At 44.9% G+C, this 21866-nt stretch overlaps 1 protein-coding gene across 1 annotated transcript; it reads left to right on the top strand.

The window, feature by feature from the left end:
• Positions 1–885: 885 nt before the first annotated feature.
• LOC136354713 (uncharacterized) lies at positions 886–3773 on the top strand. The gene is made up of 6 exons (XM_066306250.1): positions 886–1531; positions 2195–2505; positions 2583–2924; positions 3082–3141; positions 3207–3311; positions 3393–3773. Exons 1-6 carry the CDS (start codon positions 886–888, stop codon positions 3771–3773), a joined length of 1845 nt encoding a protein of 614 aa, XP_066162347.1.
• The last annotated feature ends 18093 nt before the right edge of the window (positions 3774–21866 follow it).

Genomic DNA, 21866 nt, shown 5'->3' with positions numbered 1-21866 from the left:
TTTTATTTTTACATAATTTACTTGAATTTAATTAGAGTTAATTCTTATTCCATCGCATTTAAATTTAATTGATACAAATATGGTCGCGATAATATTTTATTTATTTCTATCCTCACCTAATCTTTATTTTAAATTATATCTTGATTATTTCTTTTGCCAACCTAATTTTAGGTTTTATTCCTAATTATTTATCCCCTATTCACGACTGATAAACTTCGAAACCAAATTCCAATGAAATAGGCGAAGAGAATCGGCATGATGCAATTTATTGAAAAAGTTTTTTGAAGGCCCATATTTTTGGAGTTTTGATTTTTCGTTGTTCGAATTTTCAGGGTGTCACACTCCTCTTTTATTATCTCATTAAGCCATATCATCTCAATTTTTTTAGCCCTTAGATGTACGGTCTAAATTATTTTCCATATTTTGTTCTCTCATAGAGCCACATCATCTTATTTTTAAATTTGAATCATTATCTACATACTATTTTAAATTCAAATCACATCACCTAATGTTTATGTAAGCTTATGTTGTTTAAGCCATCTTACATATTATTTTTACTTATTGTTATAATAGTAAACTATTGTAGTAATTGTATCTAAGGAAAATAATTTAGACCGTACATACGAAATATGAGAATTTCCACCTTGTTGAAGATCTGGTGGTGCTACCTGAAGACTTAAATGAACATAAAAAATAATAGCCATCGCTGTTAAGAACAACCGAGATCCAATAAGAATTTGCACGTAGCTTTTTGTCTTTGACATAAAAAAATAAGGTTGTAATAACGAAACTGACATTTTTTTCCTTGCCTTGCAAGTGGAACAAGAAAGACTATATAGTGATTTCAAGGCGATCTCCTCCCCGGCCAAGTTTCCGCTCGTGGCGATGTCGACCTCCGCCAGTCCATCTGTCGCGCCATCGGCTGAGTATGCAGAGGTAAGTATCCATTGGCTAGATCTCTTTCTTTTGCAACATATTGGTTTTCTCCTGCCTCATATTGTTTTCTTCTTCTCTATTCTTGTTTGCATCCATAGCATCTGTCCAATCTGTGCAATTCCAAGTCTGTCGCATGAGAACCACTATTTCCTTGGTCCAATTGGTGATTCCGACCCTACTGAATTCATCATTGCAGAAACCAATAGAATCCCCTTTAGATTAGCAAACCCTAATCTGAGCCATTGGAAGAACACCTTCAAATCTTGGCCATCCCTCGAGAAAACCTCCCCTGAGAAAAGCTGGACTACATGGTATAAGCGCGTATCGGCTAGCAAGCAGGTTCATTGGGATGATATTGGAATCGGCCAGGCACTCGCCCTCACTATAGCCAATTCAGCTAAGGATGAGCCCCTAATGGCTGCCGCCACCTATTTTTGGTCCAATGCCATTAATGCCTTTTTGTTCAACCAAGGGCCGATGACCCCAACTCTGATCGACATCACCATGATCACTGGATTAGATGTGACTTCATCGGCTAACCCTATGAGTTTGAACACTAAGAACCAATTCGATTTCAGAACCAAAAGCATAGGTGGTTGGTCTGGTTATGTGGCAGCATATATGGGCCAAGGGTCTGTCACTCCTCGAGAACATGTGGCCTTCCTCCTGATGTGGCTTGAGAAATTCCTTTTCTGTGGATCAAGTTGCGGCCCTACAACCAACTAGCAATTTTTAGCCGAAGCCCTAGAATCAAAAAGGCAATTTCCTCTAGGCAAAATCCTTCTCGGCTACCTATATCAAACACTGAACAATGCATCGTCTAAAATTTCTGTCGGCTCAGTGGTTGGAGCAGGAGGACCATGGTGGTTATTGCAATCTTGGCTAAATCTGGTAGTTATGAAAGCCATTAATCGGCCATCTATGACAGAAGCCGAATTTCCAAGACTAGAGCCGATTGCTGATGATGATGGAGAAGAACGCACCCACCGCAGGTGTATGTCCTATGGGGAATATGCATCCACACCAGCCGATTCAGGAGCAAAGTTATCGGCTGAGCTGCTCAAGGACTGGTTCTGCAGCTTTTATGAAAACTTTCAAAAAGACGCCCGTGTCTGGTTCTTCTATGAGAATTCTGCCGACTTGGATCTCCCATCGGACTTCAGATTTGAAGACATCAATCATGAGAGATAGCAGAAATCTGGAGAAGTTTTCTCAACTTCAATCAACCCATACATCCTTCATGTTGGTATTCATCAAGGAAGAAATATACAAGTTTCTTATGAATTCTACCATCCGATGAGCTCTGCCAGACAGTTTGGAATGGGACAGCTACCAATTGGCCTGTTCTTTGCTGATAAAATCCAATGTCGAGGAGAAATTTCATCAACTCTGATGATGGATCAGTTACTCAACATCCCAGGACCTCCCTTGGGCAACATCGAGAACATAGAACTGGCAAGGTTCAGGAGCAAGAACTTTGACAGATGGTGGGGTGAATGGAAAAAACATATCTTCCATCAACCAGCTTCTATGTATATGACAGATCTGTTCCCCGATGTTATTCCTCAGGTAAATCTTTACCCTTGTCAAGTTTGAACAATTATTAGCCGATTTGAAACATGATTAATCTTCTTCTCATCTTGTAGACAACAGAATCCTCTCCCACTCGCAAAAGTAATAGTGGCAGAGACATTGAATATGCTCCGGGTCTCATTCCTAATGGAGGTGGACCATCTCCTCCTGTCATCGGCTATAATGCCCCCAAGACTTCAACTCTTCTTCAAGGGCTCATAAGAGAATCAGCCGATGCCGGAAAAAAGAGGAAAACCAGGTCATTGGCAGTAGACCCATCGGCTCAGGCTCCAAAGAAGAAAACCAAGTCACAGAAAACTAAGCCAACCGATGACCTGCCAGCCCTAGATTCATCCATTGAGCAAGCTTTGGATGAAGAAGAGATCGAAGAGGATGTTGATCAAGCTGCAGCCGAAGTGAGCGATACAGAAAGAACACCATCGGCTTCTCCCAAACGAACTCCTCCCACTCCTTCTGCCCCAGCTCATTTCTCAAGGGTAAATCACTTACATTAATCCCTTTTTGCAGTCATGTTAATTCATTGCCGATCGATCATTAATCTTGTATTTGCAGAAAAAGAAGACTGCTGTGAGGAAGAAATCGGCTGCAGCAACCCTTAAACCAGCCCCACCAGTAAGATTATCACATAAATCCTTTTTGTTATAGCCAATCTTTCATAACACTTTATTCTTTTGCAGCCACCTCCTCCTCCTGTGCAGACCGAATCAAGTGATCATTCTCCATCGGCTGCAGGTAGTCACAATGTTGATGAAGAAGAACAACCAGCTGCTCCTACCATCCCAGTAAGTTTTACCTTCAAAAATATCAAATCGGTTGTATAGTCTGTCCTGATATTTAGCTATCGTCATTTTTCCACCTTGCAGGTCCTAGCCGATTTATTTTCTTTTGACATCAAGGATTATCTTGATGAAACAGAAGAAGATACTAGCAGCAAGGCTTTAGCTCCCTTATCTGATGACGTAAAGAAAACACTTGAAGATATCTCGCATTGGCTAGAGGCGTCGTCATTAGACAGCTTGGTGGTTGACTGTGGGTCGATCAGGACTCGGCTACATGAAGTTCAAGCTCTAATCCCAGATGAGCTAGCCGATGCCCTTACTCCAGCCGTCTATCTTGAACAGCACCAATTTAAGCTAGAGAAAGCCAAGCTAAGACTAGCCGAACGTCGGGAACGTAAAGATATTGAAGCCACAATTCAGATTAATCGGCAGCTTGTACATGAAGAAAAGTCCAAGCTTGATTAGCTATCTGAGGGTCCAATCAAGTCCAATATTGATCGGCTCGAAGCTCATAAGATTAAACTCCTGGCACAACTTCAAAAATGTAATGCCGAGCTGGATCTGGAGCACAAGAAACCGCCGATCTCCCGAAGGCTATTGAAGAACATAAGTCACGGCTAAAATCGGCTATCAAGAATGTCGCTGACCTGACCAAGTCTCTAAGAGTCATCCCTGGAACCGATGCTCAAGACGCCCAAGCCATCAAAGAAGTTGAACAAATTAGGCAACGGGCCGTGTCGGCTATTCAACGCTATCTGTCTCAGTGATATCTTGTGTAATAGACTCTAGGAATTTTTGTAATCGGCTAAGAAACTTTGGCTCTGTATCTAACTCATCTCAATAACTTTTATGCCGATTCAAAAGAACTCCATATTTTGCTCAAAAATCTGCAATTTTTCATATATGTGCCCCCCTAATTTTACAATGTCAAGCATTGATAAAATTATAACTTCAACCAAAGGCGATATAACAATATCGGCCATTGCACATCGGCAAACCACAACCGATTACAATATGAAAAACAACAAAGGGCGATATAACAATATCGGCCATCTCAAGGCGATGTGAATACATCGGCTATCATACATCGGCAACACTAGCCGAGCATGCATTAACCCAAACACTTGGGTAATATTTCTTCAAATATTTTCCATTTAGCGCTCGTCCATAGACTTCTCCATCGAGTCGTTGCAACATGTATGCTCCCTTAGACACAACCTTATAGATTCGGAACGGTCCTTCCCAATTCGGCGACCACTTGCCGAATTTGTTATCCCAAGTTCCAATTGGCAAAATCAACTTCCATACAAGCTCACCCTCCGAAAAAGTTTTAGGTACCACTTTCTTGTTGTAATGCCGAGCAACTCGTTCCTTATCCTTAGTAACCTTTGCAAGGGCTCGCAATCTTGATTGAACCAAGTCCTCCCTTTCATCGGCCATAAGGTTATAATACTCATCGGCTGTCAAATCATCTTGCAACTCCGTCCTTCTCGAGCCGATTCTAACTTCCCATGGTAAAACAGCATCATGTCCATAAACAAGCTTATAAGGAGGGACTTGAATCGATCCATGACAAGCCATCCGATAAGACCACAACGCTTCGGCTAAACGAGTATGCAATTGCCGAGGATAATCGGAAATCTTTCTCTTAATCAATTTGATCAAACTCTAGTTAGATGCCTCGGCCTGCCCATTAGCTTGTGCATAATATGGTGAAGAATTCAACAATTTAATACCCATGCTATCGGCAAACTGAACAAACTCATCAGACACAAAGATTGAACCTTGATCGGTTGTGATGGTTTGAGGAATACCAAATCGATAGACTATATGCTCTTGAACAAATTGAATAGCGTCCCTAGAATCAACCTTCTTCAAAGGAATCGCCTCTACCCACTTGGTAAAATAATCGGTTGCTACCAATATGAACTTATGCCCCTTACTCGATGGTGGATTAATCATGCCGATCATATCAATTCCCCAACCTCTAAATGGCCAATGTTTAATGATAGGATTCATAGCCGATGCCGGTGCCCAATGAATTGCTCCAAATTTTTGACAATCTTGACATCCCTTGTAATATCTGAAACAATCCTCCAGCATTGTCGGCCAGAAATACCCTGCACGTCAAAGCAACCACTTCATCTTATGAGCCGATTGATGAGTGCCACAAATCCCTTCATGAACTTCGCCGATTACAACCTTAGCCTGATCGGCACTTAAACACTTAAAGCAACACCCCATCAATCATCCGATAATAAAGCTCATCATCTAATAAAGTATACTTCAACGCTTTATATCTCAATTTCTGAGAAGCCGATTGAGACGGATTCTGTAAATACTGATGCACATCATACCTCCAATCATTGGCTATTAATGCAGCAACCTCAACTTTAACATCCTTGATCATCGGCTTATATCCCGATGCCCCTTGGGCCAAACTATTAGCTTCAGTATTTTGCTCTCGTGATACATGCTTCAAAGTTACTAGCCGAAATTCCTTCATCAGTTCTAGGCACTTCTCATTATAAACCATTAACGTGCCATTTTTGCATTCATACTCTCCTCCCAACTGACTGATAACTAGCAAAGAATCTCCCATAATTTCAATAGCGTTGGCTTCAACTTCCTTGAGTAACTGCAACCCTTTGAGAACTGCCTCATACTCAGCTTGATTGTTGGTTGCATAGGATTTAATAGTATAAGCAAACTCAAAGCATGCCCCCCTAGGGGAAATTATCACTAAGCCGATACCGCAACCACGAGTACATACTGATCCGTCAAAGAATAAAGTCCATGGCACAATTTCAACCGAGCCGATCAAATCATCACGATGATCAACGATAAAATTGGCTATTGCTTGCCCCTTGACTGCCTTCGGTGACTCATACCGAAGATTAAACTCTGTTAAAGAGAATATCCACTTTCCAACCCTTCCTTTCAAAATTGGAGCCGATAACATGTATTTAACAACATCGGTTTTGCATATGACAGTGCATTCGTTGGACAATAGATAATGCCTTAATCTTGTACAGGAAAAATATAAGCACAAGCACAATTTCTCTACAGGAGAATATCTCGTTTCCGCGTCCAAGAGCCGATGACTTAAGTAAAATACAACCATTTCCTTCCCTTCCAACTCCTGAATCAGAACCGAGCCGATTGACTTCTCACCGGCCGATAGATATAACCTAAAAGGTACCCCTTTCCGCGGAGGAATCAAAACTGGAGGAGAGCTAAGATATTCCTTAATATTATCCAAAGCTTTCTGTTGCTCTGCCCCCCAAGTAAACTTCTGATTGGCTTTCAATCTTAACAATAGTGTAAAAGGCTCTAACCTTCCAGACAAATTAGAAATAAACCTTCTAACAAAATTTATCTTGCCGATCATCTCTTGCAATTCTGTTTTATTCTGTGTAGGCTGAATTTTCTTGATGGCATTAACACTCCTTTGAGTTATCTCAATTCCCCTCTCATGACTAAGAAACCCCAAAAGCTGGCCAGCCGATACACCGAAAGCACACTTTGTTGGATTCATCTTCAAGCCATATTTCCTGGTTCTTTCAAAAACCTTCATCAAATCGGCTATGTGGTCCTCTATCTCTTCAGATTTAACAACCACATCATCAATATAAACTTCGATCAACCAGCCGATCAGATCATGATATATATAATTCATGGCTCTTTGAAACGTGGCTCCAGCACTTTTCAAGCCAAAAGTCATTACAACCCACTCAAATAAGACGATTGCACCAAGACATCTAAAAGCTGTCTTATGAATATCTTCCTCAGCCATAAAAAATTGATTATATCCTGCATTTCCATCCATAAAACTCAATATCTTGTGCCCTGAAGCAGCATCAACTAACTGATCGGCTACTGGCATTGGATACTCGTCTTTTGGGGTAGCTTTATTCAAATCGCTGAAATCAATGCACACCCTAACCTTGCCGTTTTTCTTGATAACAGGAACTATACTAGAAACCCACTCAGCATATCGGCAAGGACGAATAAAACCAGTATCATATAAACGCTTAATCTCAGCCTTGACAGGTTCGAGCATATCGGCTTTGCATCTTCTCGGAGGTTGCTGGTGTGGTCTAACCCCTGGTTTGATAGGTAGCCGATGTTCAACAATTGATCGGCTGAGTCCAGGCATCTCATAATACTCCCATGCAAAGCAATGTCTGAATTCTTTTAAGAGCTCTATCAATTTGGTTCTAAATTCTGGAGATAAGTTCTTACTGATAAATGTCGGCTTTGGTCGATCACCTGGACCTATATCAATTTCTTCCAAATCATCAGCCGACATGAAACCCTGTCCTTGTTTGTCATCGAGATCATCCATTGTGTCCTTGGTGTAGACGTTTGAACCCTCCACGACGCCCTCAAAATAATAGCTTGGGTTCTCCATCTTCAATCGGCTGTATATCAGAATCGGACACTTTTAGAAAATCTCCATCCCAAACTTTTCCAGATAAGCAATCGAGACCATCCATCTCCCAAAGCGCTAAATCGGCACTGGCAACGTTGACTGACCTGTCGGCTGGCACGATTTCAATCTTGTCGCCTTGCCACTAAATCAAGCATTGATGCATGGTTGAAGGAATACAACAATTGGCATGAATCCAATCCTTTCCAAGCAACAATCCGTAGGAACCCTTCCCATCGATGACAAAGAACGTTGTAGGGATAGTTTTGCTGCCGACTGTCAGCTCCACATTTAAAACTCCTTTGGTTTCCGATGGATTGCCACCAAAATCTTTGAGCACCATGTTTGTCTTAATGAGATCTTCAACGTTTCTGCCCAATTTTCTAAATATAGCATAAGGCATCAAATTTACTGTAGCCCCACCATCGACCATCATCTTGGACATCGGCTTCCCATTGACATATCCATTTATATACAATGGATTAAGATGCCGATTCTCTGTTCCTTCCGGCTTCTCGAAGACTGCTTGTTCTAGTGATAAAAGTAACTTAGCCGATTCTTCTTCAATTTCATCGACATCAGCTTGCTTGACCCCAAATTCAACAGACAACGTGAAAACCATGTTAACCGATACAGTCACAACACTTTTTCCTTTAGCTAGTCTCTTTGCTTCATCGGCTACAGGAACTTGACTCTTAACATGCCACTCCTATTTTGGCTTCGTCTTCTTCAACCGATGGTTGATCTCTTGCTCAACTCCTGAAAGCGTTCTCTATTCCTCAACTTCTGAACCCTTCTCTTTTGATTCTTTGTAAAAATACCAAAAGAACACCACTGAGTCTTCCTATCCTCATCATCTCCTTTGTCATGATCCTGGTTTACTGGGCCCAACCTTTGATGAACAGGAACCCTTGTCTGCCTTAGCCGATTGCTTCTATTATACGATCGTCTTGAACTTTCCGCAATATCACCACACCCAGGACAGTCTTCAATAGATGGCAGCCTCATACCCTCATTCCAGCAAAATCTAAAGAACTCACAACCCCAATGAGGATCAAAACCACCATTATCTTCCTTATAACGCCTCTCATGTTGCTTGTCATATTTCTTCTGGTACTTATTGATAATCTTAGCCGAATTCACCTGAAAGCCTCTAGCTCTTCCTCCATCGGTTGTTCGGCCAGATGTGTGCACCATATTGACAGGAAAATGATTGCCATCAACCTTCATCGGCCTCTTGGAATCATCAAATTTAATTTTGCCTCCCTCAATAGCTGACTGGATCTGCTGTCTGAAAACTTTGCAATCATTGGTAGAATGAGACCCAGAATTATGCCACTTGCAATACCTCCTCTTGCCCAATTCTTCAGCCGATGGAATTGTATGACCAGCAGGAAGTTGAATCTGTTTCTCTCGAAGTAGCAAATCAAAAATCTTATCAGTCTTGGTAATATCAAAGTCATACCTTTCTTCTTTTCCAGAACTCTTCACCCATTGGCATGGTATAACTTTCTTGCTTCTAACCCATTCGGCTACCGCTATTTTGGTGTCATCCTCATCATCATCGTCCGATCCATATATGTAATGACAAACATGATTAACCTTTTTAAAGTTCTTCCTGGCTTCTGCAAATCTCTGTTCATGCAAGGTTACCTTCTGTGCAAGATGTGACAAACTATCAAAGTCTTGAGATGAGAACTTCTCTCTGATCGGAGCTATCATACCCTGAAAAGCCAAATCGGCTAACTGGGCATCAGTCAAGCTCAAGCTGTAGCACTTATTCCTCATCTCCCTGAACCTCTGAATATAATGTTTCACGGGCTCATCATGCCTTTGCTTGATTGCCGTCAAATCGGACAATTTCATCTCCTGAACCCCACTATAAAAATAACTGTGGAATTGCTTCTCCAAATCGGCCCAACTGTTAATTGATCCATATGGCAAAGAAGAAAACCAAGTAAAAGCCGATCCAGACAAAGACAAAGGAAACAACCGAACCCTCAGGGCGTCAGTAGCCGATGCCTCGCCACATTGAGCTAAGAATCGGCTGACATGTTCATAAGTCGAAACACTGTCCTACCCCGAGAATTTTGAAAAATCCGGAATTTTGTATCGGTTAGGCAATTGTACCCTTTCAAACCATTCAGGGTATGGGTGCCGATACATATTCCCAGCATCCTTCGGCTTGAGTCCAAACTGTCTCTCATTACATCTGCAATCATATCAGCCCATGGTCGTTGCTGAGGCACTCCTTGAGCTTGTTGTGGCATGGGCTCGAATTGATTGTATTGAGAAACAAACTGGGATTGAGCCGGTCCTCCCTGTTGATATTGAACTTGCGGTGAAGGAGACTGATACTGATAATTCAAATTGCCCCCTGGTAATTTTGAAAGTTTGGCTGAATATTGCGCACCAAATGCTTAGGAACAACTTGAGGCATCACCGTTTGGTCTGGCCGTACATGATGAACCAAATGCTCTGGGACAACTTGATTCGCAGTATGCTGCCTTATCTGATTGTCCGATGTTGCAAACCCAGCCGATGCATTTATCACACCTTGCTGCTGAATCAGTTGAACAACCTGCTGCCTTAATGGCGTTTGCTGGATCGGTTGCACAACCAGCTGCCTTGGTGGCGTCTGTTGCGTTGACTGCAAAGCCTGCTGGCTTGGTGGTGTCTGTTGAATCGGCTGTTGTTGTATTGGGTCAGCAGTAGGCTGAGGTGGTAAGAACATAACTGCAACTTGGTCTTGAGTTAGCCGATTCACATTCTGTCCACTATGTTGTGGCTGTTCTCTCACCAACAACTGAGGATTAACTAATTGACCTGGTGCCGATGATGGTACAGCAGGTGCAGGAGCTGATACTGGTGCCGTCGGCTGAGCCGATGGTGCATTGAGAGGAACTGACTTAACAGCTGGCTGATTATCGGTGATTAAGGGCCGATAATTCGGGAAAACACCTCCTGGCAAATAAACCGGTCCTGTAGCCTGGTATTCAGCTATTGTGCCATCAACAATCGACTTCACCATATTTGACAAAGTATTGACTAGCACTCCAGATTGGTTGATCAAAGCGTGTTGCATAGCATAGTCGACATGATCTTAGAAGTTATTGAAAAATCCTTGTGCCGTATTGCCATCCTGATTAAGATTCCCACCTTGAAATCCCTGAGAACCATCACCTTGAACCCCCTAAGAGCCAACACCTTGAACCCCTTGAGAGCCATCACCTTGAACCCCCTGAGAGTCATCTGCAGCACCTTTATCACTTGTTTGAGCTGCATCATCTGAAGCTTGCTTTACTTCTCCATCTTTGGAAGAACCTGTCCTAGGAACATCAGCAATTACCTTTACTTTATATTTCTGAACAAGCGTTCCCTTTCGGGTCTCCATGAATGAGTTCAAGAATTGGTTCCGTGCTTGCTCCATCATTGCCTCAAGATCCATCTGCTGCTCAGGTGTCAACTTATCCGGAGTGACGGGTACGATGTTGTCATCATTAATCTCAGATAGACCAAGCCTCGGGAACTTCGACTTAGCAGAACCATCTTTACCAGCCGAAGACGGCGATGCTGGCGGTTTCTCGGCCATGAGGAAAATTGCTGTTGTGATTCTGACTTCTGATCTGTCCCACCGGGCGTGCCAAAAGCGTGTTGACGTAAAAACACGAGGCCTGGGAGATCTGCTTAACTCCAGTGCAGGTCCAAAACTCGCCTTCGGGTATGCTATCGTGCCAGTTGATTTGATCCTGCAATCAACAAGAAACGAGGACAAAGAAACTGTGGTTAAATCCATAAACGATAGCCGATTGGCTAGGTGCCGATGACATATTATTTATCTTTGAGCCGATGTCATATATGCATCGATCGGCAATCATTAATAAGTAAGAAAGAACTAAATCTACTCGATCGGCTGTAGATATTAACGACATATAGTCCTTATGTCGATATATACTTAAATCAAGTGATTGGGATAGATCGGTCGCCATGCCGAGACAGTATAAATCACTTAGATCGAAATATATATTAATAATGAGACTATATGTGTTTATAGCATAGCCGATCAGATAGATCTAGCGTGTATCGGCTAATACTCCGATACCACTCTATATTAAGATATCACAGCAAGTAAAAAATACCAAACGAAAGCCTAATATACTTAAATGCGTCAAGATCTTAGTATAAAGGGCGGATTCAACATGTCAATAAGGCATATAAGATAAATGTAGTTAAATCAGGTAAGATCGTCTGAAACCCCGATACTACCCTAATCGGCAATGGGATCGGGAGAGAACGATTTGGGAGCTAAGGTTTTGCCCCTCTCTCTCGGTCGGCGCATCATCCGGCGCAGGGACGATTGGAGCCATCCATTAGATCAGACGGCTTAGATTTGCCCAGCATCGGGCCGTCGCCGCCGTTGATTGTTGATGTAAAAACACGAGGCCTGAGAGATCTACTTAACTCCAATGCAGGTCCAAAACTCGCCTTCGGGTATGCTAGCGTGCCAGTTGATTTGATCCTGCAATCAACAAGAAACAAGGACAAAGAAACCGTGGTTAAATCCATAAACGATAGCCGATCAGCTAGGTGCCGACGACATATCATTTATCTTTGAGCCGATGTCATATATGCATCGATCGGCAATCATTAATAAGTAAGAAAGAACTAAATCTACTTGATCGGATGTAGATATTAACGACATATAGTCCTTATGTCGATATATAATTAAATCAAGTGATTGGGATAGATCGGTCGTCATGCCGAGACAGTATAAATCACTCCAATCAAAATATATATTAATAACAAGACTATATACGTTTATAGCATAGCCGATTATATAGATCTAGCATGTATCGGCTAATACTCCGATACTACTCTATATTAAGATATTAAAGCAAGTAAAATATACTAAACAAAAGACTAATATACTTAAATGCGACAAGATCTTACTATAAAGCGCAGATTTAACATGTCAATCAGGTGTATAAAATAGATGTAGTTAAATCAGGTAAGATCGGCTGAAACCCCGATGCTACCCTAATCGGCAACCAGAAGGCAGGCTAGAGATTGAAATTCTAAGCACGACTTAATAGATCAAACTCAACTGATGCAGTATTAAGTATGAAAAGAAGAACAATATCTAGACAATCAAGTCACTGGACGATTCCTAGAGTGGTAGATATCCTATATAATCTAAGCAAATGTCGTTATTTAGCCTATTCGGCTGCCCTCTATTAGCATATGTTTTTTTTTACCAGGAAAACTGCTAGGGCTTTGCCCAACAGTGTAATTTTATAAATAAAGAAAATATTTACAAGGTTACAGAGATTACATGCGGGTCACACAGAAAGACTATAAGGTTTGTACCCAATTAAAAACAGTTTGCTTTAAAGGATCATTCATTCTGCACATATGCAGAAGAACTTCTTTGACAAAAAGAGATCTCCATGTCTGGAAGGAGGGCTGAATGTTCTGAAATATGAAGCCATTCCTTTGCTTCCAAATGTGCCAAGCTGCCAAAAAGAAAATTTCCAGGAAACCCTTCTGAGCAAATTTGATTCTTGCTAGGGATATCATTGGGAAAAACTCCAAATTATTATTCCACTCAATTCCCAGGTATTGCCAACACCTGATGCTGAAAGGACATAAGAAGAAGAGGTGTAGCCTTGTCTCTCTACAATTCGCATTGCACAAAACACACGTGAGATCATCATCTTCTTTGGCACAATATCTTCTATCCAGCATATCTCTTGTATTGAGCCTATCACAGAACATTAGCCAGGCAAAGACTTTGATCTTCATGACACATTTTGTTTTCCATAGCCAAATCATGGGCCTGGGGAGTTGCAATGCAGAATAATTTAGCTTATAGAATTTCTTAGCTGTGTACTTATCTGAGTCCCAGATAAAATTCCAAGCATCCCCCATCCCTGATTGTAAAGTCAAACTGTCCAGAACCCCCTGAAGCTGCAAGAATTCCGAATAAGCCTCATCTGAGAGGGGTAGTGCAAAAGAGTCTTCTAAGGGTCTTGAACACATGGCCTTGACTGAATCAGACATATACATAGTCACAGCAAAGAGATTGGGGTAGCTGGTGCACTTAAAATCATCATTCCATAAATCATTCTAGAAAAGGGCAGTTCTTCCTGTCCTGATTTCGCATTTTGCTATCCCCCTGAATATGTCTGCAAGAGATGTGATGTCCCTCCACCAAAAAGAACCCTTATTCATCATCAAGTGTGGAACTTTATACTCATAATATGATTGTGAGATTAATTTCACCCATGGTAAATCAGCACCATTATAGAACTTGACCATATGCTTTAGAAGAAGGGCTGTGTTTTGAACTCTCAGATTGATCACTCCTAAGCCTCCTTTCTCCTTAGGCATGCACACCCTATCCCAGGAAGCTAGAGATTTCCTTGTAGAAGAAGGGTTATTCCCTCTCCACAGACAATTCTTACGAGCTGTGTCAATGGCCTTGATGACAGTAACTGGTAGCTGCAATGAGGACATGTAGTAGGTTGGGATAGAAGACAGGACTGAGTTGATCAAAGTTAATCTTCCTCCTTGAGGTAAAAAAATGGAGCTTGCTGTCAGCCTCCTTTCAACCCTGTCTACCAACGGAGCAAAGTCTACCACTCTAGGCCTGGTGGTTCCCAAAGGTAGCCCCAAATAAGTGAATGGAAGAGAACCGATCTTACATCCCAAAATGCCAGATAGTAAGACAGCTTTGTCCTGAGGCATATTAAGTGGGTACAGACTTGATTTATTATAGTTAACCTTGAGGCCTGTGGATTGAGCAAACATATTCAAAATAGCCTTGAAACAGAAGACTTCTTTCTGAGATGCTTTTAACAAGATCAAGGTATCATCAGCATACTGAATGATTGGGAAACCATCCCCACTGCTTTCATTAATTGGTTTTGACAGAAGGCCTTGATGAAAAGCTTTGTTGATTACTCTTTGCAACAGCTCTCCCCCCAACACAAAAAGCAGAGGTGAGAGAGGATCCCCTTGTCTGACTCCTCTTCTGCATTTGAAAGAATTCCCTGGCACCCCATTCAATAACACAGCAGAAGAAGCAGTAGAGAAAACCATCTGTACCCACTCAATCCATTTTGGAGGAAAACCCATATGCTACATAACTGAAATAATTGCAGAATGCTCAATGGTATCAAAGGCTTTTTCAAAGTCTAACTTCAAAAGACCAGGCAAGTCAATCTTGTATGGTTTTTCCTTTGATGAAACCATATTGGTTATCACTCAACAGTTTAAGAATTATCCCTTGAAGTCTGTCGGCTAGCAATTTAATTAAGATTTTTAGATACCCATAAGGGAAATGGGTCTGAAATCATTAACAGTCTTTGGAACCAGGGTTATGAAAGAGCTATTAAGGATTTCCAAATCAACATTTCCAACATGGAAATGAGCTGCCAGTCTATAATAGTCCTGAGCTATGATATGCCAACACTTTTTCATGAAGAATCCATTGAAACCATCCGGCCCTGGTGCTTTGTCAGCTGGAATAATGGAGATGAGACTATCTATTTCCTGAGTTGAAAACATGTCAACCAAGCTGTTCAAATCTATGTCTGTCAAAAATAGAGTCCAAGATAACGATGTTAGCCGATTGTAGGTTAGATAACGATGTTATCGAAGATTATGTAAGATATATGATAACTTGACGAATTACATAAACAAGAGTAGAGTGTCATAAAGATGTAAGCACTAATCCCGAGAACGCAAGCCGCCATAACGAGTTTTACCTCTTGTTGAAGATCGAAACCGATGCAGCTCAACCCGAAAGCAAGAACTCATCGAAACAAAACGAAAGTAAAAAGGGTGGCGATGCGCCGAGATTGTATTAAACGTGTGTTCTATCGATTACATGGGGTTTGGATCTATTTATACCCGAGAATTACAAGATATGTCCATATCGGACACGACTCTTATCTCTAACAAACTCTAAGATACCATAAGTCTTTGCAGCAGACTTTTGCCCAAACATATCTCTAAGGAATTTACATAAAATATCCTAATTAATAGATAAAATTGCCTTCTCAGGACTCTATCCATGCGCGGACATCATCATGAAGCACATCAACCTAAACCGACAACATATGCTGCGTCATATTGTCACATTCGGCTCAATCGGCTAACCCCGTCCGACTCGAACTCTGCCGATCTTAGCCGTAGCCGATTCGGACTTCAGCCGATCCTCACTCTATTTCTGGGACGATCTCCATCTCAATTTCTTCTCGATTTCTTCTTCATCTCTGATCCTTAGATTACCAAATTTGGTCGTCAACAGTGGCGTATCCCCTCTCCTCCTAGGGGGGCTTGTATTTATACCCATAGATGCCCCCTTGTCCAAGTAAGACTAGGGAGATAAATATGGATACAATCCGAGTAGTCCTTGTCATTTCCATATAGAACTCTATTTATCCTTCCTTATCCGGAACTCCTTCTATATATGAGGTTTGTTTCCGTATAAGACTTGGTATGTGGTGGGCCCCGCTGAGCTTAGTCAATTACTATTGGGTATGTGGTATCCATAACCCTGACAAGCGTGCACTTGCTCGGCTCCATGTCGTTGTCGCCGAGGCTGAGGCTTCGCTGCACCTCCTCCAGCACGGCACGGCCGCCGGCATGCACACAAAAGTGCTCGAACGTGCGGCGTCCGGGATGTTGTCAATGCATGTCCGCGACGGCACGACGGCGTAGATGGAGTCCCGTCAATGCAGGTCCACGACGGCGTAGATGGAGTCTCCCGAGGGGGTCGACGTCACGTCTGCGGTGTCCAATGAGGTGGATAGGGATGACAAGGTGATGCACGTGCTGCCCCTAGCTACCGAATGGCCTTGCTCGGCGGCGTCCATGGCCTTGCTCGGTGGCTCGTTCGCCGCCGGCGTCGCCCGAGCAAGCCACTTCAGCGGCTTCGTCACGGCAGTAGCGCCCGAGCAAGCCACGTTGCCTCCTCCACCGTCGCCGAGTAGGCTGCGCGTGCTTCGGACGTCGCCGAGGCTGAGGCTTCGCTGCACCTCCTCCAGCACGGCGCGGCCGCCGGTATGCACGCAAAAGTGCTCGAACGTGCGGCGTCTAGGATGTCATCAATGCATGTCCACGACGGCGCGATGGCGCAGATGGAGTCCCGTCAATGCAGGTCCACGACAGCGCGGTGGCGCAGATGGAGTCCCCCGAGGGGGTCGACGTCACGTCTGCGGTGTCCGATGAGGTTGATAGGGATGACAAGGTGACACACGTGCTGCCCCTGGCCGCCGGATGGCCTTGCTTGGCGGCATCCATGGCCTTGCTCGGTGGCTCGTTCACCGCCGGCGTCGCCCGAGCTAGCCACTCCAGCGGCTTCGTCACGGTGGTTGCACCCGAGCAAGCCACGCTGCCTCCTCCACCATCGCCGAGTAGGTCGCGCGTGCTCCGGACGTTGCCGCCACCGTTGAGCAAGCCGTGACAGGGAGAAGAGTGAAAGGAGGGAGAAAGAGAGATGGAGAGCTGTCATGTGGGCCCAAGGGCATTTTTGACATTTTATGTGATTTCTCTCTCCTCCTCAACCGGAAATCATTATTTTAATCGGAGCGGTGTCCATTGGCAAATTACCACGTTTATGGGAGTGTTTTCCCATAAAAGTGAGTTTGGACAGTGTCCTACGGGTAAAACCACGAAATCATAGTGTCCTGTAGTAAAGTGTGCCTTTTTGAAAAGGAGGGTCAAATAAATAAACAACAAAAAAGTAGTATGAAATTGGTAGTTAGAGTTCAAAACGAGGTGAAATAAGCAATTGTTCCTATAATATAATCTATATCTATCTCTATACTAATATAAAAAGCACCAGTTGTTTCTTTCTTACATCTACATAGAAAAGTGTACACAGAAGTTTTCTAATTGTTGGATCATCTAATCTAACTACGTAAATTACAAGTTAGATTAACATTGCGATTAGCGTCTGATTAATAGCTATTAGAGCAAGTATAATAGAGGACTATAAGAAGGCTAAATGCTGAGGTGGATGAGAGATGAGAGGAGAGAGATGAGCACTTACAACCAGCTTAGGCACATGAACCAAGAAAATTTGTGAGACAGACATGTGGACCATATATTTAGATGAGAGAGGAGAGGAGAGAGATGAGCACTTACAACCAGCTTAGGCACAGGAACCAAGAAAATCTCTGAGACTGACAGGTGGACCATATATTTACAATGAAGAGCTAACCACGAGTACGAAGGGAGTATATGAGTGAGCTGAGAGAGATAGGCGTCCACGCGGCATCCCGACGGACGGCAGGAGGCGGGGCCCCATCGTCCAGGCCGGCGGCGCGCCGAGGCGAAGGGTCGAGGACGGCCTCCAGATCGGAAGGGGACCCAGCGTTGGTTTGGAGCAGAGGTCGGGCGGAAGCAACGCGGAGACGGTGGTGGAGAGGCGTAGGGCGACGGGCCGGCCGACGGCGTGAAGGCGTGCTCCAGGCAGAGGGGGCGGCGAGACCGGCGGGACGAGTACCCCGTGCACCAGCGTGGACGGGGTCGGCGTAGGGCAACGGGCCGGCGGGTGGCCGGGCGGTGGAGTCAGTGGTCGACGAGTGGCGAGGTGGTGCCGACGACCGAGTGGATCTAGAGGCGGAGGAGGCGGCGGTGACGTGCTCTAGGCCGGTTGCGTCGGTGGAGATGGTTCGACGACGAGGAGCAACAAGCATTCCAGATCACCAGTGGCATCTCCGCCGCCGGGTCCCCTTTCTTATTCCTAATGGTTCTCTCATGTTCCTATAATTTTCAGTTCCACTGCCATCACTCAAAGAATATTCAGCTTTCTTGTCATATCCTGAATATATTGCCTTTCAACCTTGCCATTATCTTTACACATTCTAGCGCATATGTTGTCAGGCTGACCCAGGCGTGGAGTTTTGTCCTCACTATAAGCTAATGCAAGCTTAACTTAGAGCATCTACAATCAGGGACACTCTATGGGTGTCCTCACTAACTGAGAGCACCCTTTGGGAAACTCCCCTCGCAATCAAGGATACCACTAGTAGCCCAACGATAGTAGCCCAACGAGTGTCCCTAGCCCAAAAAGCCCACGTAGGTATTTTACAATATTACCCCTCTCTTCTCCCTCCCCCTCTCTTTCTCTCCCTCATTTACTCCATGGGGAATTTAACTATTTGCCACTATTGCATTTGGCACTTATCCAAATGCCCCTCTTATATTTGCTCTTTTTTTTTTTGCCCTTCTTGGGTGATGGCTTCTTAACAATTTGCCACTTTTGCCTACGTGGCGTGCCACGTGGCTTGTAACCCCAAAAAAGCAGTGTGAGACCCACAAGTCAGCCTCTCTTCCCTTCACTTCATCTTCCTCCTCCAGTTCACCGACGGGGAGGAGCCCCCTCCCAGTCCAGCATCCCTCCCCGCCTCCCTCCAAGCCCGACGCCGATGAGCTCCCATGCGCACGCCTCCCTCCGCAAGCTCCCTCCCTACCTCCCTCCAGGCGCGGCGCCGGCAAGTTCCCACCATGCCCGACGTCCCTCTCCTCGCCGATGGAGCTAACGAACAATGGCCTGCGCGCACTCCTGAACCTCTCCATCGTGCCGGCGAACGCGTCGCAGCTGTTGTCTGCGGTGCTGACACCATCGCTCGTCGCCACCGTGGGCGACACGCCCGCGGGCCACGGCAGCGGACCGCGCGCTCGCCGCACTTTACCCCGAGGGCCGCCGATGTGCTCAATTGGTCCGACAAGCCGGTGTGCCAGGAGAAGGCCGCGTACATCTTAATGGTCCTCGCCCACCGGAGCTACGCCTCATGGTCCCCGCTGCCGAGGAGAGGGTCACAGGACGCCGAGCACGGAGGGAACTTGCCGGCGCTGGGCTTGGAGGGACGTAGGGAGGGAGCTCGCGGAGGGAGGCATGCGCGTGGGAGCTTGCCGGCACCGGGCTCGGACTAGGAGGGGGCTCCTCCCCGTCGGCGAGCTGGAGGATGAGCGAGGAGGAAGATGAAGTGAAGGGAAGAGAGGCTGACTTGTGGGTCCCACACTACTTTTTTGGGTTTGCAAGCCATGGTGGTACGCCACGTAGGCAAAAGTGGTAAATTGTTAAGAAGCCATCACCTAAGAAGAGCAAAAAAAGGAGCAAATATAAGAGGGGCATTTGGATAAGTGCCAAATGCAATAGTAGCAAATAGTTAAATTCCCCTTTACTCCATCGGTAGGCTCGTCTCCGCCCGTCTCTTCTCCTCCCCTCCGCTTCTCGTGCCGTCGCCGTCGCCGGACTCCGACGGTGGATGCAGGCCGGCGGCGGCGGTGGCGGCAGCTGCTCCCCTCTCTCTCCCTCTCTCACCCGTCGCCGCTCTCTCCCTCATCCTCTCTCTCCCGCCATCTCTCCTTGCCACCGCCCTTTGTCGCCGCTGACGGAGAGCGTCGTGCGGGTCGAGGTGGCGGATGGAGAGCCGTGCGTGGGTTGCGGTGGACGTCGCAGTCCTCCCCGCCTCGCGCCGGCCTCGCCCCGCCGTCAGAGAGCCGCGCGTGGGTTTCGGCACCGGCGGCAGCTGGAGGCGGCAGATCCGGCGCCGTCGTGCCCGGATTTGGCCCCCTCGCGGCTAGATCGGCGCCGGCGAAGGTCTCTAGGTCGTCCCGATGGAGCAGCCCCGGCTGCGCCGCATCGAGGAGGAGGCCGCGGCGGCGCGGCACCGGCGGAGGTCTCTAGGTCGTCGTCGGCATCCTCTCCGCTGCTCGTCTCCCTCTCTCCCTCGCCGCCGACGGTCACCTCTCTCCTACCACTCGTCACTCTCTCTCCCGTCGCCGGCGGCCGCAAGAGCGACGAGGAGGGTCGCCGCCGCCGCGGAGCCATGCCGTCGCTGGTGGAAGGGGACGAGGGTGGAAGGGGAAAAACCAGGGGATGGAGCAGTGTCCTTGGGCTACTCCCGACCCAGCGCGTCTCCCGGATCGATCCCCCAGTCCAGGCGCTGGTAGAGACGCGTCCCTCTGCTGGGGGACGCTATTCTGCTGGGGCACGCCGCGGCGTCAAAATGGGACGGCATTAGCTAGGGACACGGGTTGGAGAGCTGCATTGGTGATGGGCTTAGGGCATCACCAATCAGGGATACTCTTAGAGTACCCTCACTAACTGAGGGTACTATCTAGGAAACCCCCTTAACAATGGAGGATACCCCTAGTAGCGAAACGGCAGATTTAAACTCAGGACCTTAGGGTACTACTCAGGTCACTATAACCACTATATTTGCCGCCTCTTGGTACTAGAGTGGGATCCACACGGGATGTTTTTATGTGATAAACTCATTTAGTCTTCTTGCATTTACACTATATATGTGCGATATAGTTTCTGCTTGCTGACTTATTTTTATTGCTTTAATTTTTTGCTTCAATACTAGATACTCCCTCCATAAAAAAAAGGAATCTAGGATTGGATGTGACATATTACAGTACAACGAATTCCGGACATAGGAATATTTAGATTCATGGTACTAGGATGTGTCACATCCAGTAATAGGTTGGTTTTTTATGGGACGGAGGGAGTATACTACGAGTTGTGTCCTTTAGAAGTCATGATTTACAAAATAAATATATTTATTCCAATATAAAAAAATTGAGTATAAAGTTTCTGAGTATAAAGTTTATGTGTATAAAGTTTCCGAGTATCAAGTTTATGTCCATAAAGTTTTCGAGTATAAAGTTTGAGAGTAAAGAGTTTTAATTCTCGTGTAAAGTTTACTGGTAGAAAGTTTTTAAGAATTTCTGTAGGCATTTAGTCCATGCAAAGAAAATTAAAAGAAATAGTGTTTGGATAGATATTAATTGGAATAATTTATGGTAAAAAATATAAAGTTATGTTTCTTCTTTAAAGAAATCTTAATAGTAAATCATTAATTTCCCTAATTAAAACGTTAGTTAAGGATGGTGCTTAATTACGATTATGGAGAGTAGTATCGAGGCTTGCAATAGATGAGTCCCGCGGGGACACGTGATGCGTGGAACCAGCGGAATAGTGGCGTATGGCGAAGTCAAGCGACCGCTTTTGATTGTTGTTTCTCGTTCGCGCTACGCGAACACTCGCGCATCAGACGCGCCCCTAGTAGAAACCAAAAAACCCACATAGATATTTTACT

The sequence above is a fragment of the Oryza sativa genome, chromosome 12, assembly GCF_034140825.1.
Source record: "Oryza sativa Japonica Group chromosome 12, ASM3414082v1".
Lineage (NCBI taxonomy): Eukaryota > Viridiplantae > Streptophyta > Magnoliopsida > Poales > Poaceae > Oryza > Oryza sativa.
This window is presented reverse-complemented; position numbering and strand designations above follow the sequence as displayed.

Excerpts from the sequence above, each read along its gene's own strand:
- LOC136354713 (XM_066306250.1), top strand. The coding sequence starts at position 886 with ATGTCGACCTCCGCCAGTCCATCTGTCGCGCCATCGGCTGAGTATGCA. Across the intron at positions 2,506-2,582 it reads TCCCCGATGTTATTCCTCAG|ACAACAGAATCCTCTCCCAC; the intron begins GTAAATCTTTAC and ends CTCATCTTGTAG. Across the intron at positions 2,925-3,081 it reads TTGATCAAGCTGCAGCCGAA|AAAAAGAAGACTGCTGTGAG; the intron begins GTGAGCGATACA and ends TTGTATTTGCAG.